The 25,481-nt window shown below is 40.2% G+C and overlaps 1 protein-coding gene across 1 annotated transcript in view; it reads right to left on the bottom strand.

Moving 5' to 3' along the window:
- PCSK2 (proprotein convertase subtilisin/kexin type 2) overlaps window positions 1-25,481 on the bottom strand; it is a 360,494-nt gene that overhangs the window by 25,116 nt on the left and 309,897 nt on the right. Inside the window, exons 9-10 of the mRNA XM_054574083.1 lie at window positions 2,434-2,649; window positions 36-136 (exon numbers count right to left, since the gene is read on the bottom strand). Of these exons, the coding sequence (XP_054430058.1) occupies window positions 36-136; window positions 2,434-2,649 (317 nt within the window). The remainder of the gene's footprint in view (window positions 1-35; window positions 137-2,433; window positions 2,650-25,481) is intronic.

Here is a 25,481-nt window from a genome sequence, read left to right as displayed (position 1 = left end):
CAGAGTTGGCCTTCAGCTCTGAGCTGGAAACATACTTAGCCTCTAAAGCCAGAGCAAACACCCCAGCTGCCTCTGGAGCTGCTGCAGATGTCCCAGAATGCCTCAGAGTACAGTTGCCATACAAATCTGTGGTTGCCTGAAACGGAAGATATTAAATAATGAGTCACGCTATTTTGAACCCTAAAACAATACGGACCAGAGGATTATCTATTTCCTTTACAAAAACACTGCCTTGTTCTGAAGAAGATTAAGATTAAGGTGAGGATACATTTAGCCCATACATCTATTTTGCCATACATTTTATCTGCATTTTGTAGCAGCCCATGCAGAAAGAGACACATAGTCAGTTATATTATAGTGCCCCCAGATAAAAGAAAACCAATTGTTCAGAGAAGCATATCTGCAGCTATTCCAGAGAGGAGAGAATTTGTTTTCTGGATCCTAAAATGAGATACAATAGGTGGAGAGTCACACGTCAATATCACCACCATAGTTGATAGGTGGTGAGTTTCGTTACATTGGGATTAGTTTTCAAAAAGTCCAAGGGCTATTGCATCAACGTTTCTTTTCCCTTCAGGAAGGAGAGGCACTCCTAAAGAGGGAAGAATAAATAGGCTCAGCTAAAGCTTGCCTAAATGGACAGGCCACTAAAAAGAAAGTGTTTCTTTACATCTAAAATTCATAAAGATTGATTATCGGCTTGCGAACTAAAGTATTGCAAGTTTGACTCCCAGTCAGGGCACATGCCAGGGTTGTGGGCCAGATCCCCCGGTAGGGGCCTCTTGCAAGAGGCAACCACACATTCATGCTTCTCTCCCTCTCTTTCTCCCTCCCTTTCTCTCTGTCTAAAAATAAATAAAATCTTTAAAAAAATAAAATTCATAAAGAGATTCTGAGACATGTTGAGGCAAGAAAACCCATATATGAATGGTCCCCCCACAACTCTTCTTAGGGGGGAATATCTTCTTAATGATCAACTGAGTTTTAAAGAACTTTCACAAAAGAGAAAAACCTCACTTTAAATATTTGTGAGAGCCAGGTTTTCATTAAAGTCATGTATGAACCACAAGAATTCTTCCTCTTTTTGTAGGATCCTCCACTGAGCCTATTATTTTGAGGAACAAAGTATGAAGGAGGTATAAAGGCATATGTTGGGGGAAAATTGCAATGTTCAGGTAGAACTCAAGGCCCTTACCCAGCTCTAGTAAAAAGAGAGTCATAGATAATATTGGGGACAAAGTGACATCATTGGGAGGCCTTTGGGACAGGGAGTAGAGCTTCTGGGGGACGAGAGAAGCACTACAAACAAAACAGGATTGGGGCCCCCCCTAACTTGTCCCTTTCTGCTCTGTTCTCCCTTTTAGCCCGTACCTCTCATAGGATAGGAGAGACTGAAGATTACTTCGTTCAGAAGGAGCTGGCATGCTCTCTGTCCTCCCCCAAGGCCAGGTGGGGGCCCAGGAGGGCTCATGGAGGGAGCCAGGCCAAGATCCATGTCTCCTGTAGGTAAAGGGATCTCCTGGCTCACACAAGAGCCCCGCCAGCTCGCCAAGGTGGAGCCCAAGTGGCATAGAAGCACTGGCTGGTAATAATGATTGCGTTCTGTGTTCTTGTCCTTCCCTGGGAAGCCCCAGCCGAGGTGGTGACCCGTCAGAATGTTAGTTTAACTCAAACAGGACTGTTGAGCTACCTACGACATTCCTGGCTTGGAGGTCTGAGAAAAAGGCTGATCTGTGAGTGAAATGCCCAGAGAGAGGAAGATATCCAAAAAGGTTCATTACACATGACAGGTGTTTATTTTTAAGGGGCTTGGAAAATTTACTATTATACCTAGTTACTTAGGAAGGAAGAGCTGCTCAGAAAAGTGCAATAAACAATAGAAGTCTGTGATTCTTAATCTTTTGTTTTCTCAATCACTGGCCCATTTTAAAGTATGATGAAAACCACTACTCTCTCCCTGAGAAAATGCACATATGTGCCCAATTTTGGGAAGTTTATAGACCCAGAAAGGTCCATGCATGGATGCTACTTTGTAATTACTATAATACATGGATGGATTTTTGGCTCAGATAGGGTGGTGATGTGGTGACCCAGTTCTTTATGTTAGTTCTCCTTATTTTTTGACCTTCTAGGGCAACTTTTTGATAAATCAGACTTTATCTTATTTGTAAATCAAAACAATAAACAAGATAGACAATTTGTGGAAAATGAGTTGAAAGGGGGTCACTGCATACTTGCTTTCAACTTGCATACCTTATGACTTATGTGTATCTCTACCTTGATAACAAAATATTATCAGGCCTGAAAAAGAGGCCCTGACTTTTTAGAGAAATGGGTAGCTCCCTTTCCTCCCATGATGCCACAACATCCAGGCATGACGCCACAGTGCTGGTGCATTCTACAGCTTAAGAGAGGGCCAGTGGCCTCACTTACCACTCCGGCCTCGGGGTTTCTTTTCCTTCCATTGCTGAAGGTGGAAGCCAAAGTGGAGGAGCAGCTCTCGTCGTACAAGGCTGTCCTGCCATCATTGATGGCTGAGTTGATGGAGATGGTCCACATGCTCGAGGCATAGCCATCGCAGTTGCAGTCATCGTAGCTGCCTCCATCCCCAGAGGCCCACACGTAGATGCTGCCTTTGCCGCCTCGGCCCTGTGGGAGGAGAGAGGAGATACTGCCAACTCCTGCACTCATGGGCACCCAGAGCTGCAAGAGGGTCCTTCCAGGTGTTGGGGGTCCTGGAAGGGCTTTGTGAACAGCTCAATGAAATGACTGGATTCGGTTTTGTCTGCCCATGAAAACCACTATCATCTAGTAGAATGCCATGAGTATTTCTTTTTTTCCAGGAAAGGTTCAATATATAAAGTCATCCAAATTTACAATTTAAGCTGGGACTAAGGTGATGAGAAAAACTGGAAGAATCTCTGTAACATTTATAAATGAATTACTTTAAAAAAGTCGAAGTATATAGAAAGGAAAATGAAAAAAAAAGTCAAAGTATACAGAAAGGAAAATGAAAAAAAAAATCCCCATAAGTGTAATCATTATTATCCAAATCTTGTGCATCCTTTCAGACATTTTTCAGCAAAAAATGTGAGTATATATTTATACTTAGCTACATAATATAGAAAAAATATTTATATATTTTATTTTATATAGTTACATATCATTTATATAAAAATGTATATATGTAGACATTGTAAATAAAAAATACATATTTTATGCCAAAATATATAAATATTACAAATCATACATGTATATATACATATGCAAACACATATCTGTAAGTGTACATACACGTGTATATGCATGCACATATATGTACAGGGTTGGGCAAAAGTATGTTTACAGTTGTTCATGTGGAAAATAATATAATAATAATACAAGAATAAACTGTGTTTCATGTGCTCACAACAGTAAACATACTTTTGTCCCAACCTATATATACATATATACAAAAACATATGTAGGTATATGTATACATATATGTATATGCATATATATGTAAATATGTGCTTATATACAGGTATATATTTTTTATACCCATTGGATCATAATTTTTTTATATTTGTCTTTCTTTTTAAAAAGTTATTAAGTATATGTTATTTATTATGCTATTACAATTATCCTATTTTTTCCTCCCTTTCTCCCTTTTATCCCCTTCCACCCTGCACCCCGCCCTCCCAACAGCATTCGCCTGTTCCCCTTAGTTCATATACATGGGTCACACATATATGGTCTTTGGCTTCTCCATTTCCTATGCTATTCTTAACCTTCCCCTGTCTATTTTGTACCTACCATTTATGCTTCTTATTCCCTGTACCTTTTCCCCAATTCTCCCCCTCCCCCTCCGCCTCCCCCACTGATAACCCTCCTTGTGATCTCCATTGCTCTGATTTTGTTCCTGTTCTAGCTGTTTGCTTAGTTCATTTTTGTTTTTGTTTTTTTTTGAATCAGTTGTTGATGGTTGTGAGTTTATTGTCATTTTACTGTTCCTAGTTTTGATCATCTTTTTCTTAGATATGTCTCTTTAACATTTCATATAATAAGGGCTTGGTGATGATAACCCCTTTAACTGTCTTATCTGGGAAGCACTTTCTCTGCCCTTCCATTCTAAATGATAGCTTTGCTGGATAGAATAATCTTGGATGTAGGTCCTTGCCTTTCATGACTTTCAATACTCCTTTCCAGCCCCTTCTTGCCTGCAAGTTTTCTTTGGAGAAATTAGCTGAATAGTCTTATGGGCACTCCTTTGTAGGTAACTCTCTGTTACTCTTGCTGCTTTTAAGATTCTCTCTTTATCTTTAATCTTGGGTAATTTAATTATGATGTGTCTCAGGGTGTTCCGCTTTGGGTCCCATTTCTTTGGGACACTCTGAGCTTCCTGGATCTCCTGGAACTCTATTTCCTTTGCCAGATTGGGGAAGTTTTCCTTCATTATTTTTTCAAATAAGTTTTCAATTTCCTGCTTTTCCTCTTCTTCTCCTGGCATCCATACAATTCGCATGTTGGAACACTTAAAGTTGTCCTGGAGGTTCCTAAGCCTCTCCTCATTTTTTTTGAATTCTTGTTTCTTCATTCTGTTCTGGTTGAATGTTTATTTCTTGGTTTTGTTCTAAATCATTGATTTGAGTCCTGGTTTCCTTCCCTTCACTGTTGGTTCCTTGTATATTTTTCTTTATTTCACTTTGTGTTACCTTCACTTCTTCTTAATCTTTTGCGTCCGTGCTCAACCATTTCTGTGAGCATCCTGATTACCAGTATTTTGAACTCTGCATCTCATAGGTTGTCTATCTCCTTGTCGCTTAGTTTTCTTTTTGGAGTTTTGATCTGTTCTTTCATTTGGGCCATATTTCTTTGTCTTGGAACATTGGTAAGGGGCAGAGCTTTAGGTATTTGCCAGGGTGGGGTAACCCACTTCACTGCTTTCTGGCGCTGTATTTAGAGAGGGAACAATGCTGCTTGCTCGGTTCTCACCCCACTTTCAGTCACTTCCCCTGCTATTCACAAGCAAATTGGACTTTTCTGGTGCTTATTCCTAGGTGGGTGGGTATGTGTACTTTCTAGGACCCTCTGAGTCCCTCCAACGAACTCTCCAGTGAGGCCGGAATTTTATCCTGCTGCTGCAAATCCCACAGGTTTTTATAGCCAGCGTTTTTAAGGTTTTGGTTTCCCATGCTGGAACCCTGGGTTGTGTGGTCTGTCTCACTCCCTAGTTGATCCTCCTGGCTTAGCTGCATGCAAATGTGGGATCATTGGGTCTGCCAGCTGCCACCTTGCCCATCCAGTCCATTGCTTTCCAATGTATCCTCTCTGCCCTGGCTGCCCTTTTCTGCCCCTCCTACCAGCCTGGATGAACGTTTCTTCTTTAACTCCTTGGTTGCTTGACTGCCATACAGTTTGATTTTCTGGCAGTTCTGGTTGTTTTTTGTTTTTAAATTTGTTGTTGTTCTTCTTTTGGTTGTGAAAAGAAGCAAAGCATATCTACTTATGCTTCCATGGCTGGAAGTCTAGAATTCTTTTGGACATGGTATTATATGACATTTTACTTATGGGCGGAACACCAAATGTGGAGAAAAAGTCTAATATGATCAAGCAAAGCAGAGAAAAAATAACTGTCACACATAATGAGGTGCACAATGTTAATGCTAATTAGTCATAAATGCAAAGCTTAATCATAAATACTTATAGTTAGCATTGTTTTTCTGGTTTGAAGAGAACTTTTTTTCCCCATTCCCTATCTTCTAGGAGTATTTTTCTACTTTCACCACCCAGGAGTGACCATTCCTTCCGGCTTCCTGTGTTCTGATCCAGGGTGATAGGGTTGGGGCTACTCTGTTTTTCCCTGTGTGCTGAGAACAGTGTGCAGGAGAGCAGTGTTGCTGTATGGAAGGTGAGCAGTAGGTGTACAGCCTCCCTCTTCTCCATAGCCTGGCCCAGGTCACTAGTTAACCCTCTAGAGGCAATAAGATAGAAGCCATGGCCGAGAAAGATTGTTTCTGCATAGCCATTAGGAATCCATGGTCCTGACTCAGTGGTTTATAAAGGTAGAGATGCCAGAAGGAAAGAAGACAACTGGACTACCTCCAAGGTCTCTCTGCCTCCTTCCTGACCATAAGAAGTGGCATTTCAATTGCCTCTAACAGGACTTGGAGTTAATTAGCCTGTGACTGATTGAGTTGATATATAAACAATGATTTATTCAACCACTAGCTGAGAACTGTCCTCAGAGTCTTTGGTAAATCTACATTGGAAATAATCCACCAAAACAAGCAGCTGATCTCAGAAACCAGGACAAAGAGGGAAATGTATCATCCTTACAGCTGGTGCAGGGGATCACACTCTCAAACAGACTCAGATGTGGGTTCGTTGTCAAGAAATGGCACCCTCTGAAAGTGAAACATATGTAGGTCAGGGTAAATGGATCTTTTCCCTGAATCAGTCCACAGGTAGGCTGCTAGTGAGATGAAGCCAACTTTGCTAAAAGGAAATCAATGCCTGGTGTAGGGAGTGTGGTAGATTGATTGTGACTATTTTTTCAGGGTTCTCTGTATTCATGCCCCTTTATGTCTTTGCATTTCTGCCCACCAAGAGGAGGGGTCCACTTCCCACCCTTTGATTCAGGGCTGGCTTCTTGCCTTGCTTTGGCTAACAGGCTGTGGTGGAAAGTGATGCTGTGTCAGTTCTCAGCATAGGTCTAAGAAGCCCTATGCATTTCTCAGAACTCTGTTTGGATCATGGGAACAAATCCGAGGTTACCTGCTAGTTGAGGACAGATAAAGCCCAGTCAAAATCACTGCCCCAGCTCACAGACAGTAACTTCCAGACTTGCAGGGGAGGCCGGCCATTCTATACCAGTCTGTAGCACCCCCTCTCGCTGACCACAGGTGCATGAGTGAGTCCACTTCAGATTAGCCGAGGCTGGTCCAGATTGGCAGAATAACCCAGCTGACTTGTAGACCATAAGCACACTTGAATGGTGGTTATTTTAAGCTACTGAATTTTGGGGCAGCTATGTGGCCTAGCTAACTGATACAGAGAGAGCAACTTTGAAGAGTAAGCAGCAAATGTTAGTTTTGCATTGCAGTACATATAAGATTAGCCCACAAGAATACATTGATTCCTAGGAATATGAAGCTTCATTTTCTAAGCAAGATAGAACACATGAGACATATTACGTCTTTGTTTCTAATGACTTGGTATTAGCACCAGTAGTTCCAGGGTAAGATGGGCTGGTGAGGAAAAAATCCGAGTTCTGGAGGCAGATGAATGGGGACAGGGCATCTTTAAGAGGACTGAGAGCTGGTCATAGGATGGGTCTGTTATAGGCATGCATGCTTTCCTGTGGTAAAAATAATATAAACATAGCCACTTTACAATAGAATCAGAACTGCCATACCTGAAGGTCTGTCTTGTACCTCTTACTTCTCAGGTCTTTGGAATGTTAAAATAGGGCATAAAGCAACATTGTACTTCAAACAACTGTTTGCAAAAATGACAAGAAAGCAGACACTATGACTGCATACTGAGAATGGAAAACATTATTTAGAATTAGCTTCATTATGTTAGCTTATCTGCACCTATAGAAGTTTCTTCCTTCTATTGATGTAATTGTCCCCCTTCTCTTTCTCATAAATATACTTTGCCTTTGCCTCCTAATCAGGGCATTTTGGGTTTCTGCCTGAATCAGTGGTTCCTGAATAGCCAGTCTTTTGGATCTCAAGTAAATTCTTGTTGCCTCCCACTTTGCCCTTTTCTTTTTAGGTTAACACTATTAAAATGATGCCCCAAGATCCAGTTCTGTCCCCAGCTTCACCTAAAAAGGAACTGGGTATCAATCAAGATACAACAACTACAACCCACATTCAAACAGTAATCAGTTGGAGGATACAATGGAAGAAACTAGGATGATAATCATAGCAAGCACTTCTTTGGCACTTTCCCTATGTCAGGGCTGCTCTAACTACTTTAAATATTTACCTATTGAATCCTCACAGCAAGCCTATGTGTCAGCACCATTTACACTAGCTACAAGAAGGATAAAAACTTAAAAGAAATTAAACAAACTGAAAAAAAAGAGCTAAGTACTAAATAAGACTTTGAAACTTTATGGAAGGAGAGATGACCTATTGGGAAGACACATCAACACACCATGTTTTCGGATAGACAGCATCATAGCAATGTCAATTTTACCTGAGTTAACTTATAAATTAAACATCATCCTAATAATTATAGTGTATCATTTGTAATTCAGTTGGGCAAAGATTGCCATACTGGGTATTTCAACACAGGGAATTTTATCTAGGGAACAAGTGGTACAGAAGAGTCAAAAACCCAAACAGGGCATGGGAGATCATTCAGAAATTCAATTGGGAGGAGATGGCTAAGGAGCCTGAATTGTGAGCAGAAGCTGGGCCCATGAGTGTGGATTGTCTTCTGGGGGTCTCCCACCCTTATTCTGCAAAACACGGTCAAAGAATAGAATGGCAGACCTGCCCTCACTCTTGACATTGGAATTGCCTGTTCCACTTCTACTACACTTAGTACATTTTTAATTTTCTTTATTTTTTAAAAGTACATTATTTTATGGTATTTTTTCCCCATTACCATTTATCCCCCTTATACCCTTTTCCACAACCATCCACCCCCTCCACTCTGCAATCACCACCCTGTTGTCCATGACCATGAGTCCCTTTTCTTTTTTGCTTGATCCCTCTACCCCCTAACAACACTCCCACCAGAGATGTCAGCCTGCTCTCTATCTATGAGCCTGTCCCTATTTTCCATGTTAGTTCAGTTTGTTCATTAGATTCCAAATATGAGTGAAATCATATATGGTAATTGTTTTACACTGACTGGCTTATTTCACTTAGCACAATATTCTCCAGGTCCATCCATGCTGTTGCAAAGGGTAGAATTTTATTCCCTTTTACATCCAAGTAGTATTCCATTGTGTCAATGTCCCATAGGTATTTTATCTACTCATCTATTAATGGACACTTGGGTCGTTTCTATTTGTTGATGATTGTAAATAATGCTACAATGAACATATAGATGCTTATATTTTTTCAAGTTAGTGTTTTGGGTTTCTTCAGATAAATTCCCAGAAGTGGAGTCCCTGGATCATAAGGCAGTTCCACTTTTAATTTTTTGAGGTAACTCCATATTGCTTTCCACAGTGGCTTTACAAAACTATATTCCCACCAACAGTGCAAAAGCTTTCCCCTTTTGCTGCATCTTTGCTAGCACTTGTTTGCTGATATATTGGTGCTAACCATTTTGACTTGTGTGAGGTGACATCTCATTGTGGTTTTAATTTGCATTTCTCTGATGATTAGTGACATTGAGCATATTTTCATATGTCTGTTGGCCATCTATGTCCTCCTTGGAGAAGTGCCTATTCAGGCATGTCCTTTGCCCATTTTTTAATTGGATTGTTTGTTTGTTTGGTATTGAGTTCTGTAAGTTCTTTATAAATTTTGGATATTAACCTATTACCAAATGTATTGGTGAATATGTTCTCCCATTCAGTGGGTTGTCTTTTTATTTTGTGATGGTTTCCTTTGCTGTGCAAAAACTTTTTAGTTTGATGTAGTCTCATTTATTAATTTTTTTCTTTTGTTTTCCTTGCCTGAGGAGATATATCAGAAAAAAAATGTTGCTATGAGCAATGTCTGAGATTTTACTGCCTATGTTTTCTTCTAGGATTTTTATGGTTTCAGGTCTAACATGTAAGTCTTTAATCCATTTTGAATTTATTCTTGTGTGTGACATAAGAAAGTGGTCTAGTTTCATTTTTCTGCATTATCTGTTCAGTTTTTCCCAATACCATTTATTGAATAAAGTGTCTTATTATTATGTACTTATATGTCTTATATTATGTACTTGCTTCCTCTGTCAAATATTAATTGACTATAAAAACATGGGTTTATTTCTGGCCTCTCTATTCTGTTCCATTGATCTAAGTGTCTGTTTTTATGCAAGTACCACACTGTTTTGATTACTATCATTTGATATCAGGCAGGGAGATTCCTCCAACTTTGTTCTTCTTTCTCAAGATCACTGTTGCTATTCAGGGCTTTTGTGGTTCCATGTAAATTTTTAAAACATTTCTTCTAGTTCTGTGAAATATGTTATTGATATCTTGATGGGAATTGCACTGTATCTATAGCTGGTTTGGGTAGTATGGACATTTTAATGATGTTAATTTTCCCTACTCGTTAACACAGTATGTGTGTCCACTTAGTTGTATCTTCTTCAATATTTTCCTTCAGCGTGTTATAATTTTCATAGTACAGATCTTTTATATCTTTGGTTCAACTTATTCCTGGGTATTTTATTCTTTTTGAAGCAATCATGAATGGGATTGTTTTCTTAATTTCCCTTTCTGATAGTTCATTATGGGCAAATAAAATGCAACTGATCTCTGGATATTAATTTTGCATCCTGCTACTTTACTGAATTTATTTATCAGTTCTAGTATTTTCTTTGTAGAGTCTTTAGGGTTCTCTATATACAGTATTATGCCATCTGCCAATAAAGACAGTTTTAGTTCTTCCTTTCCAATTTGGATGCCCAATATTTCTTCTTCTTTTCTGATTGGTATGGCTAAGACTTCCAGTACCATATTGAATAAGAGTGGCAAAAGGGACATCCCCATCTTGTTTCCAGTCTTAAGGGAAATGCTAGTACTTTTTGCCCATTGAGTATGATGCTGGCTGTGGGTTTTTCATGTTTGGCCTTTATTATGCTTAGGTACATTCCCTCTTTTTTCACTTTGTTGAGAGTTTTTATCATAAATGGTGCTGGATTTTATTAATCGCTTTTTCTTCATCTATTGATATGAGCATGTGGTTTTTATTCTTCATTTTGTTTATGTGGTATACTACACTTACTTATTTGTGAATGTTGTACCAACCTTGAATTCCTGGCACAAATCGGTTTGATCATAGAGTATGATATTTTTGATGTATTGTTATGTTCAGTTTGCTAATATTTTGTTGAGGTTCTTAGAGTATGTGTTCATCAGGGATATTGGCTTATAATTTTATTTTTTTGTAGTGTCTTTATCTGGTTTTGGAATTAGGATAATGCTGGCATTGTAAAATGAGCTTGGGAGTCTTCCTTCCTCTTGAATTTTTTAAATAGTTTGAGAAAGAGAGAAGTTAGTTCTTCTCAAAAATCTTTGGTAAAATTTACCTGTGAAATCATTTGGTTCTGAGCTTTGGTTTGATGGGTGTTCTTTGATTACTACTGCAATTTCACTAGGTGTAATCTGTTTATTCAGATCTGTGATTCTTCCTGATTTAGTTTTAGAAGATTGTATGTTTCTAGGAATTTATCTATTTCATCCAGGTTATCCAATTTGTTGCCATATAATTGTTCATAATATTTTCTTAACATCCTATGTATTTCTTCAGTGTTGGTTGTTATTTCTCCTCTTCCATTTCTGATTTTATTTATTTGGGTACTCTGTCTTTTTTTCTTGATGAATCTGGTTAAAGGGTTTAAGGTTTTTCAATCTTGTTTATCTTTTCATATAACCAGCTCTTGGATTCATTGATCTTTTGTATCATCTTTTTTTAGACTCTGTTTCACTTATTTTTGTTTTTATCTTTATTGTTTCCTTCTTCCTATTCACTTTGGGCTTTGTTTTCTGTTCCTTTACAAGTTCCTTTAAGTTTAAAGTTAGATTGTTTATTTGATCTTTTCCTTGTTTTCTGAGATAGGCCTGTATGCTATGAATTTCCCTCTTAGGATTGCTTTCCCTGTGTCCATATTTTGGGTTGTTTTCTACTTTCATTTGTTTCAAGGTATCTTTTGATTTCTTCTTTGATCTCATTGTTGACCCATTCATTGTTTAATAACATTGTTCTTTAGCTTCAGTGTGTTTGTGTGTATTTACAGTTTTTTCCCCCTTGTGATTGATTTCTAGTTTCATAGCATTGAAGTCAGTGAAAATGCTTAATATGATTTCGATCTTCTTAAATTTACTGAGACTTGTTTTGTGTCCTAATGTGTGGGTATCCTAGAAAATATCCCATGGATACTTGTAAAGAGTTTATATTCTAGTACTTTGGGATGAAGTGTTCTGTAGATACCAATTAAATCTGTTTGGTCTAGTAGTGTGTCATTTAAGGTCACTGTCTACTTGTTCATTTTCTGTCTGGAAGGTGTAGCCATTGAAATCAATGGGGTGTTAAAATCCCCTACTATGACTGTATTTCTGTTGATCTCTCCCTTTATGTCCATCAAGATTTGCTTTACATATTTAGGTGCACCTAGGGGCTTAAATAATTATTAGTGTTACATTCCTTTGCTGGATTGTCCTTTTATCACTATGTAGTATCCTTCTTTGTTTGTTACTATAACTTTGGTCTTAAAGTGTATGTTTCAGATACAAATACTGCTACCCCAGCTTTTTCCCCCTTTCCGTTTGCATGAAATATCTTTTTCCACCCATTTATTCTTAGTTGGTGTGTATCTTTTGGTCTGAGGTATATGTGTTGGGGACAGCGTATATATTAGTCTTGTTTTCTTATCCATTCAGCTACACTATGTCTTTTGATTGGAACGTCTAAGCTATTTACACTTAAAGTTGTTATTGATAGGTATGTATTTATTGCCATTTTATGTTTTAATTATTTCCTCTGTATCTTTTCCATTTTCTTCTTCATCTCCTCCTCCCTCTCCTGCTCCTCCTTCTCCCCCTACCTCGCTCCTCCTCATCCTCCTCCTTCTTCTCCTTCTTTCTTCTCTTTCTCTTCCTCTTTATCTTCAAGCAGGCCCTTTTTAACATTTGTTGCAGTACTGGATTTGTGTTAACAAACTTCTTTAGCTTTTTCTTGTCTGGGAAGCTTTTTATTTCTCCTTCAATTTTAAATTGAAGCCTTGCAGGGTAAAGTAGCCTTGGTTGGAGGTCCTTGCTTTTTATTAACTTGAATATTTCATGCCAGTTCTTTCCAGGCTGAAATGTTCCGTTGAGAAATCAGCTGACAGTCTAACAGTTTGTAGGTAACTAACTGTTTATCTCTTGCAGCTTTGAAAATTCTCTCCTTGTCTTTAACTTTTGTTATTTTAATTATGATGTGTCTTGGTATAAGCCTCTTTGGGTCCATCTTGCTTGGGACTCTCTGCACTTCCTGGACTTGTGTGTCTTTTTCCTTCACCACATTAGGGGAGTTTTCAATCATTCCTTTTATTAAAAAAAATTATTTTTATTTTTTATTTTAGATACATTTTATTGATTATGTTATTACAGTTTTACAATTTTTTCTCTTTGTTCCCCTTGGCCCAATAACCCTCTTCTCTCTAGAAATCTCCTCTTTAGTTTACACCTATGGGTTGTGCATATAAGTTCTTTGGCTTCTCCATTCTTATACTCTTCTTGACATTCCCCTGTCTATTTGTACCTATCATCCTTGCACCCTTCCTCCATTCTCCCCCTGACCCCTCCCAGCTGATAAACCTCCAAGTGATCTCCATAACTATGATTCTGTTCCTGCTCTGGTTGTTTGCTTTTTTGTTGTTGTTGTTCAGTTGTTGATAGTTGTGACTTTGTTGCCCTTTTAATTGTTCTTAGTTTTGACTTTCTTCTTTTTATTAAATAAGTCCCTTTAACATTTTATGTAATAATGGCTTGGTGATGATGAATTCCTTTAGCTTTATCTTGCCTGAGAAGCATTTTATCTGCCCTTTAATTGTAAATGATAGCTTTGCTGGATAGAGTAATCTTGGTTGCAGGTCCTTGCTTTTCATCACTTTGAATATTTCTTATCAGCTCCTTCTTGTCTGCAAAGTGTCTTTTGAGAAATCAGCTGATAGTCTTATGGGAACTCCTCTGGAGGTAACTTTCTGCTTTTCTCTTGCTGCTTGTAAGATCTCTCTTTATTTTTAACTTTCTGCATTTTAATTATCATGTGTCTTTGTATGGTCCTCTTTGGGTCCAACTTGATTGGGACTCTCTGTGCTTCCTGGACTTGCATGTCTATTTCCTTCACCAAACTAAGTAAGTTTTATTTCATTATTTTTTCAAATCGATTTCCAATTTCTTGCTCTTTCTCTTTTTCTTCTGGCATGCAATCCTATGATGCAAGTATTGGACCTTTTGAAGATGTCCCAGAGGCTGCTTACTCTACCCTCATTTTTTTTAATTCTTTTTTTTTCTTGTTCTGATTGGTTGTTTTTAGCTTTCTTATCATTGATTCCAAATCACTGATTTTATTCTTGGCCTCATCCATTCTACTGTTGTTTCCCTGTAAATTGTTCTTTATTTCAGTTAGTGATAACTTTGTTTCTGGCTGGATCTTTTTTATGCTGCTGAGGTCTTCACTAAGTTCTTTGCCATACTTATAACGAGTGTTTTGAACTCTGCATCTTATAGATTGTTTATCTTGATTTTGTTTAGCTTTTTATCCCAGAATTTTGATCAGTTATTTCATTTGGACCATGCTTCTTTGTCTCCTTGTTTTGGAAGACTCCCTGTGTTTATTTCTGTGTTTTAGGTAGAGCTGCCTTGACTCCATGTCTTGGTACTTGGCCTAATGTAGTAGGTATCCTATAGGGTCAAGTGGCACAAATTCCCCTGTCACTCAAGCTGGATATTCACTTCGTGTGGGCTGAGTACACCCTCCTTTTGTAGTTGAGCCTTGGTTGCTGTTGGCAAATCAATGGGAGTGATTTACCCAGACTAGTCAGCTGCAGGGACTGGCTGTGACCATCTACCATCAACCTTTGCTTTTTGTAGAGGATCAGCTCTGCAGGAGCAGGGTGGCAGTGCTCTGAAGTGATTTGTAGCTACCCACGGGGTGCTCTAGCCCTGGGGTTTCCTGGTTGGTAAAGGGAAAGATCAACTCCCCACCTGTGTTTTGCCTGGGGCCACCCTGTCTGAGCTACAAATCAACCTGAAAAGGCTGCCACTTGTGCTGGGCTTGGAGATTCCCAGGCAAAGCCAACCTGTGAAATTAACCTGGCTTTTGCTATTGCCCAGCTTGGAGATTACTGAGGCCAGCTGTTGCTTATTTGATAGAACTTAGGAAGATATCCAAGATCAGCCATTCATATGAAAAAGCAGCTTAGGTGGGCCCATAAGTTGGGTAGGGTGGAGTCTCTGGGGATCTCCAAGTTGGGTCAAGTAGTGTTAGCTAAGTTGATGGAGTCTTAAATATAGCACGAGCCTGCTGTCTCTGTAGCTTTGTTGGTGGAGAGCTCATAAAAGGGACAATGTCCTCTGCCTACCCTGATACCAGACACTTCAGCATCTACCAGTATGCCACTGGTGCCCTTTAAACTACCTCCCCAGTGCTGGAGCTCAGAAGGAGTGAATCTGAGTAGGTAAGTCCAAGTGTGGGTTTTTAAAGAGGAACCTCTTTGGGCTCTAGCAAGTTCTTCCACCAACTCCAGCAAATTCTTCCACTGATGGTTTTTGCAGCGAGAAGCTGTGGGGACTTATCTTCACGATGTTGGAACCCTGTGTTTGGGGGGCCCGGTGGGGCTGGGACTCCTCACTCTCAATATATCCCTCCTGAATTTTTAACCACCACACGTGGGTGAGAGACCAGCCCATTCCGCATCTGTGCACCTCCTACCAGTCTGGATAGATGTAGTTTCTTTAATTTCGTAGTTGTCAGACTTCCTTTCAACTCAATTTATGACGTTTATGACTGATGGTTGTTCTATATTTTAGTTGTAATTTTGATGTAGTTATGTGAAGAGGTAAGGCATGTCTGCCTACACTGCCATCCTGACTGGAAGCCTCATTATTTCTTTAAATACATTCTTGATTCCTTGCTCACTCTCTTCTCCTTCTGGTATTCCCATGTTGTGTTTCATGTTGAGTGTCATTGTGCTTCATGTTGAGTGTCATTGTGCTTCATGTTGTTCCAAAGATTTCTTAAACTTTTTTGATTTAAAAGTTTTTTATTTTTATTTTTGCTGCTTTACTTGGGTGTTTTTTCCTACCTTGTCTTCCAGAGTGCTGATTCAATTCTCTGCTTCATCTAACCTACTGATTATTCCTTCCAATGTATTATTTATTTCAGATATTGCATTCTTATTTCTGATTGGTCCTTTTAATGGTTTCTCTGTCTTTTTTCATGTTGTTGAGTATTCTTATAATTATTACTCTCTAAACTCTATACCTGATAAATTGCTTGCCTCCATTTCATTTAGTTCTTCTTCTGGAGTGTTCTTTTGTTCTTTCATTTGGGGTCTGCTTCTTTGTCTCCCCATTTTGGCTTCCTCTTTCTATTTATTTCTATGTATTAGGTGGTACTGCAAAGACTCTGTTTCAGACCTTTGTCAGAGGCTACTTGTGACTGGCCCTGTGCAACCTGTTTGGAGCTATGAGTGATCCACAGTGTGTGGCTCCCTCTGCTGGGCCTGTTTGTGTGCAGAAAGAACCAGGCTGTGCACCAAGGCCAACTTTTACCAGCACTGGGTCCAGGGGACAGTCAGCTAAGGTCTCAGAGCTCCCACAGATCCGCCTTTGCCCGCAGGCTTTCTGTTAAGCTTAAACACTGAAATTGCCTTCAGCTCTACTCCGAAGCCCATTTTAAGCTCCACAGGGTAGGGCTTCCCTGCAGGCTGATGCTGCTTGGAGGGAAGTGCTCTGTCTGAGAAACATGGTTGCTGCAGTATGGGGAATGACTCTGCACAGGGTTCCTGGCAGCTGACCCTTTAGCTCTCTCTCCAGACTCTCCTTATGTGTCTCTAGTCCATGCTGCCCTTACTTTGCTGGAGCCCAGAGTAAGTGACTGCATATGGAATTTTGTGCATTTGCCCTTTAAGAGACTCTCTGCATCTCTAGCCATTTCTTTCCATTAGACAGAAATCACACTGCTTTTCACAGCCAGATGTTATTTGGGTTCTTTTCCTGGTTCTGGTGCTCTAGATTGGGGAGCCCAAGTTGGGGTTTAGGCTCCACACTTCTCAGGGGGAACCCCCTCCACCAGTTGGTGAAATATCCCCCTGAAACTCCAGCTGCTGCCCATGGGAGCCCAGCCAGCCCTCTTGCACCTCTGAACTTCCTACCAGTCTGTGGCGATGTGGTTTCTTCTGTATGTCCTTGCTTATAAGGCTTCTCTCCAGCTAGTGTTCATTTGGTTATTCAGGATGATTTTTCTATAACTTAGTTGAAATTCCAGTTTGGTCCTGGGAGGAAGTAAGTGTCGGTACCACTTACTCTGTTGCCATCTTGGATTCTATTATATTTTTTTATTGATGTGTAACTGATATGCAATATTATTTTTGAAGATGGCAAGTCCATTTAGATGAAATTATGTGGTACAAATTCATTTTGAATTATGTCTTTCAATCAGTCTTTTGTTGCTTAGTGGGATTAACGCATCTCTAAAATTTTTACCAAGTGAGAATTTTTCACCCAGGCACTACTGATGGCATTTAATTAATATATTTTCCTACCAGAGCATTTTGCACCCAAGGGGGTGTTTGGCACTGATGGAGACAATTTTGGTGGTCTCAACTATGTGTGCATATATGTACTACTAGAATTTAGTGGGTAGAGGACAGGGATACTATTAAACTTTTGCAAGGCATAGGACAGTTCCCCATGTCTCCTTCAACAAAGCATGACCTGGCCCAAAGTGTCAATCGTGCTAAGGCTGAGAACTGCTCTAACCTGCTGGCAAAGGGCAATGAATTTCAAGTTGCTGGTTTTTAGGGCATAGCCTAACGAGCCTCTCACAAATGACATTTTTAAAAGTTCATGCATATTTCTGCCCTGGCTTGGTGGCTCAGTTGGTTGGAGCACTGTCCAATACACCAAAAAGTTGCAGATTCAGTTCTCAGTTAGGGCACATACCTAGCTTGCAGCTTTGATCCCCAGTTGGGCACATACAGGAGGCAACATACTGATGTTTCTCTCTCACATTGATGTTTCTCTCTGTCTCTCTCTCTCTCTTGCTCTCTCTCTAAAGTCAATAAGCATATCTTCGGGTGAAGATTCATGCAGGTTTTGCACTGTGCTCATAGTATAAAAATAATATCATGAATTGCTTACCATCAATCTAGGTAAAGCTCCAGCATAGCTGTTAATCTACATGTCCCCAGCATATCACCTATATCCCAGGAAGTGAAAATCCCACTTTGAGGAACTTGGGGCTAAAGTGAATTAATCTCTGTACCCTAATCAATGTGCAGTGACCCAGGCTAAGGACCAGACTAGAACCTGGTCCAGTGCTTGTTGCCTCCAGATGCTTGTGAGACCAGCCTTCTGGTATAGCTTGCCTTTTCCTAAACACCCAGCTATGCTAAGTTTTATTTTCCAGTCATCTTGACATCTTAATGTAACATTGATAGACTTTATAATATTCTATGACTAAAAATATCACTGGTGAATTTTTGTGTATTCTGCAAGTTTTATAGATAAATGCAAAGTATATGAACAGGTTTAATAATAAAATTTGGGTCATAAAATATATTTTATTTTGTGGCCCTGCTTAAAATACATTTCTTACTATCATATCATTAACATTTCCTCATGTAATTAAATATTTTTCTGCACCATATTTTTTATTAGTCTTTTTAAATTCCGTAATTTACTCCTTTCCTTAGACATACATGGAAGGCTATTTCTAGGTTATAAAGTGCTGCAGTGCACAACATTTTATATATGTCTTTGTATCTCCATTTATTTCCTTAGGCAGACTTCTAAAAGAAGTGATCTTAGATGAAAAAGAATGAATGAAGATTCTTGGTGCATATTGTCATGTTGTTGCTTTAAAGAGCTTGTTAAAATTTATATTTTTATTAGCAGTGCATAAGAATTCAACATTCAACCCATCTGGTTCAAAATTTATAATCATTAAAAAAATAGTTTTGCAAACTTGGTGGGCAAAATATTACCTCACTCTTTGGAGTTATATTTTTTCCATTACTAGTTGAATTTATCTTTTTGTATCATTTCTGCTCATTTCTGCTCATTTCCTTGCTTTATGAATAACAAAGTGACAAGCCCCCAAAGATAATATCCTTTGCTTATTTTTTTCTTTCATGATATTCTTTTTATTGATTTGTTAGAGCTCTTCCTATATTAAGGACCTTAACCAAATTTCTACCATCTATATTGCATATATGTTGACCCAAGTTTTCTTCTTTTCTTTTGTATATTGCATTTGAATTTGCAAAAGTTTTTCCATTATATTTTTAAATCTATTTTTCACAAATACTTTAGATGCCATATAAAACAATATTGATGTACAAATGTTGCCTTTCTTCACTCATAGTTCATGAAACAATATCATTCAATCTATTTACAAATATCTTTGACATTTGCATGTGTCCTGATTAGATCACTGTTTACCATTTTGAGTTACCTAGCAGATATTCTGAGCCATTGTGATAGTCATTGGTGCTGTTGGCCAAATATTTCTAGCTGTCCACTGTCTGGACCTATGACAATGTCACATTGTGGTTGGGTGGAGTCTTGTACGCCATTAAACAATTTTTTTTAGTCTTCACGCGAGGACATGTTTACTGATTTTTAGAGAGAGAGGAAGAAAGGGAGAGAGAAGGGAAGAGAAACATCTATCGACTGCCTCTCACATGCACCCTGACTGAGACTGAAACTGCAACCCAGGCATGGGCCCTGACTGGGGGATCAAATCTGTGACCTTTCAGTTTATGGGACAAAGTTCTAACCAACTGAGCCACACTGGCTAGGCTTGTATGAAATTTTAATCAATGAATTGTGAGAGTGAATGACTTGTACATAGTATCATTTCTAGGCTGAACCAGTTACTGGTCAGTGCTGGATGCTGCACAGTTCTTTCCCTCTGCATAGTGACTGGTAACCAGCAGAGCCTCCTGCTGACCATGATGGATGTGTAGCTGAATGAGAAATCTTTGTGTTTTGAAGCTGCTGAGCTTTTGGGGCAGCTTGTTGCCATGGCATAAGTAAGGTAGCCTCTCCTGACTGACACTGTTCATCCTATTTACTTCCACTTAGGTTATATCAGATAGAACATTAAAAAAAAACCAAACTCTGTGTATTATAGTCCTGTGAACTTTTATCCCAAACTACTAATATCCATTTGTATAAAATTAGAACAATTTTTTCTCACTTTTCCCTAGATGTATATTTTTACTCCTGACAACTTAACCATTTACTGAATTGTTTTTTATTTTTTTAGTGTGAATGAAAACTTTTTGATTTGAAAGATGTTAAGCACTACACAAGTAGAATGAAAAATATGACTCCCAATGTATCCATTACTCAGCTTTAACAATGACCAGACTTGCAGACATTTTTAAATGTTTTATGTAATAATATTTATTACTCTTTTTTGTTAAATATTTTCCCTTTGTGTTTATGCTTAGAAAGTTTCTCTCTGTCACAATATCAGTGACTGAATTATATTTCTGTGCAGCTGTTTTATGTTTCATTCTTTACTTCTTTTCCATACATGGAGTGTTGGAGGTTGTGGTGAAGTCATTCAAGGCTTAAGCAGGGATGATGGGTGAATGGATCCTCCTGAAAGGAGCTGGGCTTACTTTCGGAGAACTGCTGGGTCACACCAATAGGGAGAAAGGGTCAGTCCCAATTTATGTTTCTTCAAAAATAGGTGTCGACACAAAGAATTGAAAGTGGGTAGCTAATCTGGGGATAGATAATTTCAAGAAGCATTAGTGAGTGATGAGGTAGCATGAGATGGAAGGAAGAAAAGACAAGTTTGTACTGATGAGCAGGTTCCCCCCATAGGCAACTGGGCTCAGTCCCTCTGGAGATCCCCTTGTGAAACTGCTGCTAGAACAGAGAGGCTGGTGGTTGCCCCTGGGGCACTAATTCCCTGTGGAGATGCACTGAGGAGCTACTTCCATGGTGCCCTAAGGGAGAGGAGCAGAGAGAGGATGGTTGGCCCTGCTGGAGCTGTACACTGCAGCCGACCTTGGGCATCACCGAGCCTGCCTTGGTGCCCTCATCGGATCTGTAGAATTCGCCAGGAGTAGGGTGAGGGTCCCAGAATCTCCAGGAAAGCTGAACCAAGGACCGTAGAACTGAAAATCACCACCCTTGGCTTCCCTTTCTTATCAGAAGTGAAATGAGGAATTGTAGCTGCAACAACTGTTTCAGAGCCTGAACTATATACTCCCTGCTGTGGCAGCCCTTGCTGAGTTGCCACCCTTGTTTTGGTTTTAGAGCATAAATCAGGGCTTGTGGAGCATTCCTGAGAGCTTCTTGGCAGGAGGCATTCATTGCCTGCCAGAGGCCCTGGCACTTGCTGCCACTGTGTCAGACCCACTGCTCTGATTAAATTTCAGCAGGCGGCACCAGGGCCTCGCCTGGCCCTTTCTGATTAATCACTTTCTCCATAGGTAGCCCACCCGCCTTTCCTGGATGGTGGCTTTTGAGCCAGTCTCTTGCAAGTGACCCCTCTCTAGTACATTTCAGCCTGATGATATGGGATCTGTGCTTGTGCTCTTTGCAAAGTCCCCCAGGGAATAAACAATCAATGCTGTCTCATCTGTGCCTCAGTGGATTTTCTATAGGCCTTGTCCTTAAATATCCCTCAGATGTTCCCGTTGGTAGTAATCCTGAGTATGATTAATAAGAGGTTGGGGTGTAGTCATCAGAGCCAGCCGAAGACATGTAAAGGTTACTCTGGGTGGCTGCATTTTCTCAAGATGTGGAAAGAACTTCATGAATCAATTGTTATTTTCAAGGTCCTCTAGGGTTAATCTGAACTCGCTTTCTTGTTGTCAGAGCAATTTAAGATGCTCTCTCCCATAATGGCTGGCCTTTGTTCCTCCATCAGTCTCTATGCAAGGGCTACATCTTTTTCTGACCAGCAAATACATGGCCTGGCCCTTTAATACCCAGAGAGCAATGACTCTAAGTCTCAGCTTATGTTTTACTCAAATTGCACTCTGGAGATTGTAGCAGAGATGGCAGTAGGTATCGGCTCATATCCCTTAGACCTAATATATTCTGTACACTGGGGATTTCCAAATGCCAGCACAGGCATCTCTTTGTCTAAGGGCTTTCTCCCAAGAGGCTGGAGGCTGCTCTGAACACCTGCCCCTGGGCTGAGAGTGTTGGGGCATTTACTTAGACAATGGCATTTACCCCAGCTCCTTGGTCATCAGGTGGGGTAACTTCAGTGTGTATTCCTTATGGTTTGCCAGTTTCCCAGTTGGATTAAGCTCCAGTTGCTCAATAGCTGGCTCAACAGCACAACATTTATCGGTCCTTTTCTTCCCTGTCATATTTTTTTATTCACTTCTGGTGATCCCTTGACTTCCCAAATTAACTACTTGAACTTAGTCCTTTTCTCAGGGTCTGCTTCTGGGGGATCCCAAACTAAGATGGAAGTTACTTATTAGTTATGTCATAATTCAGGGGTTTCTGACTTGCCCACTTCCCACATATAATGAAAAGATTGCTTTAAAACTGTAAACTCAACATGTAGACTATGAAGTTACAGAGGAAAAGACTGAGGTAAAGGGGAAAAGTTTTCCTCTTCCTTCCTCTCATCTGTTCTTTGCTGCCTCCTGAAGTGTTTACTGAGCAAGCTTGGGAGAAGCAAACTCAAATCCGTAATGAGCCAGGTAGGTAATGCTTTTGTGTGAAGCAGATATAGGACAATTGGGAGTGGTGGGATTTGTGGCAACTAGTACACTTCAGATGAAGGTCTCTTATCCTCTTTTCTCTTCCTCTTCCTTTTGGTCATTAATATATTATTGGGAAAAGCCCAGACTGGTTTCAAAACTTGTAACCCTGCCAACGGGCTGGAGGGCCCAAGGATGGAAATAATCAGGAGGCCTTGGAGAAACAGGCTCCTGAGGAGACTTGGCCTGTCCCCACCCCTGGCAGGGACATAGACCCTGCCCCCTGCTTTGCCATGGAGGGTCAATAGCCAATGACAGGTAAGTGACCTTGTGCTGAGGTTTACGACCTAAGACAGGTGTTGGCTGATTTTGGCAGCAGATAAGAAATTGGGGGACACGGAGAAGGGGTGAAAAGGCCCCCTGTACCCTTCAGCTTGGCTTGAACACGGCTGGAATCCTCATTGCAATCGAGAAGCAGTCTCCTTAACCCTTGGTGGCTCCCTTCCCCCCGCCTGGCTCAGGCTTGAAACAGTGCAGGAAAAACAGCCCTGAATTAGACCTGGCGGGTCCCAGGGTAATGAGACCTAAAAGTAAATTCTTTAGAGTGTGCTCTGTTCCTCCCTCAGATCTCTGGTCAGCTCTTGCTGTGAAGGACCTTTATTTATGCCCCTTATCTTGTTAAGACATTTGTCTTATTTATGCCCCTTACCTGGTATCGTTAAGACATTTACTTTATTTACACCTTTTACCCTATATCTTTAAGACACCTTTAAGTCTACTTTCCCCTTATCTATAGTCTCTATTGTTGATTCTAGTCTCCTTTCGGAGCCATGTAAATCAGTGTACTCCTGTCACTTGTCTTGTTAAAAGCATCATATATTCACTGTGAAACTTACCATACTGATGTATAATGTATGCATTCCTGTTACATAGCCCACTGATAAGATTTTCAATAAAAGCCTTGGAACTAAGGACAATGGGGCCTTCCCCATTAAAGGGATGTGCCACGGCCTTCTCTGGTGAGAGGGAAGTGCCCCTGTCTGCTCTCCTGACAAACAGAGAAGTGTTTGAGACGTTTTGTGTTTACGCTCCCTCATCCGTGACAACCCAGGGATGGGCTCTGCGGGTTTCAGAGCCCTGGTCCCACCCCAGCTGGCCCCAGCTGGTTTCCCTCAGGTTTCAGGGAGCGCTGCGTGCTCTGCCGCACTCCCCCGCTGCAGCATGCCCCTTATAACTGCCCTGCAGTGTGACAATATGTCAGGCAAACAAAACCTATTTGCATGATGCTAAAGTTCAAAGGCAAGCACAAGAACTGCCTTTGAAAAGAAGGTAATTATCTGACTCCTTTATTTAGGTAGAGACCACCTTTCAGAGGTGGATTTTCCTTTCTAGTAGACCAGACAACTGAAATAACTGGAAGGAAATGTATGATAGCAATGTATACTACATGATCACCCACAAAACTCTACAACACTGTTCAAAAATGTCACCTTGAAACCAGGAAAGAATCATCCCCACAGGCTGGGGGAAAGTCAAATGAGAAATCATGTATTTTTTTTTTTATCATGCTCACTTCACTTCGTAAAATATTTACATGCTGTCATCTGAAGATAAGTCATAACAATTTTTCTCTTAAGTTTCGGCATGCTTGGTATGCTTTGCAGAACAATCACACTTGAAAAGGCCTGTGTAGCTGCAGCAGGGGAGGCTACATATGGAGGGCAGAGAAATGCCCAGACTTGAAAAGCAGTGGAACAGTTCAGAAGGGCATAGAAAATGACAGAAGTCACCCAGGGATGTGCTGCATTGAGTGCCATCTGCATTGTAAATTCTCACTGAGGGCACATGTCACCTCCTTGCCTGACTTTCTTTTGGCCTTGGGTGTCAAAAAATACTTCTCAGTGAAAATCCAAGTCTGCTGGGAAAGGGAGACATCTGCCAAGTGTTCCCCTGGGTACCTGCTGTCACCTTGTTCTGGGCTTGGATGTGTAATCCTTTCTTTCCAGCCACACAGTGAATAATGTGATGAGGAAACAAGCTGTTTGTGTGTAAAAGTTTTATCCTAAGAACTCCTAGGGGTCTGGGCACTGAAATGCAGCCACACCACCACCACCACCACCACCTCCCCTGGGGTTCCTGTTGGTAGACACCCCCCTCTGTAAATGGCATCGAGCCGTTCAAATGTCAGATAGGCTGAATGTCAACAGTCGATTGGCATAGCCTTGTAATAAAACCACTTTGTTAGTTCCTCAACAGACCCTGTCCTAGTGTCAATGTTCAGCCACAGTCATACATACACAGTTTCTTATTTCATAATTGTGTTTCTGGGATCCTTTTGTTGTGCTTGAGTGCTGAATGGCCTAAGGTATGAGGTCTTTACTTGAATTACGCAGAAAAGTTGTTCCTCCTCAATCTTGGGGAACTTGTCATTTTGGGGAAAAACAAAGCCTTAGTGTTTTAGGTGTTTTTCTTCTTCCCAAGGGGAATTTCCAGACTCCTGAAGAAAAGCTGGTCTTTGTTACAGGGAGAATAAGTGGGTATCTTACTGCCCTAACTGACGGGAAGCCAGCAGTCCTCTAACCAGTGGTGAGCTGGCAAATGCTTAACAACCAGCTGTCTGAAGGGGGCACACAAAATCTCTGTTTGTCAATTTCCATATCTAATTTCAAGTTACCAATGTGATGTCATCAGGAGCCAACTCTAGCATGGCACTGCCCCTAATTCAGAAACACTTTCTTCCCCTAGCATGACATCATGAGAAATTTTGCATGCTTCTCCTTTGAGGGACCCTGTTAGAGAACGGAGGAAGGGTATTCACAAGTTACCAGATGTACTTAGTAAAGTTGTACTTAGTTACCAGATATACTAGTAAAAGTTGTACTTAGATCAACTATCATCCATCTTGGCTATAAAAGAGA

This window comes from Pteronotus mesoamericanus, unplaced genomic scaffold, assembly GCF_021234165.1.
Source record: "Pteronotus mesoamericanus isolate MK-2021 breed Mesoamerican mustached bat unplaced genomic scaffold, CSHL_Meso_final contig_25, whole genome shotgun sequence".
NCBI lineage: Eukaryota > Metazoa > Chordata > Mammalia > Chiroptera > Mormoopidae > Pteronotus > Pteronotus mesoamericanus.
Note: the sequence above shows the minus strand (reverse complement) of the source record. Positions and strands in the feature narration are given on the sequence as shown.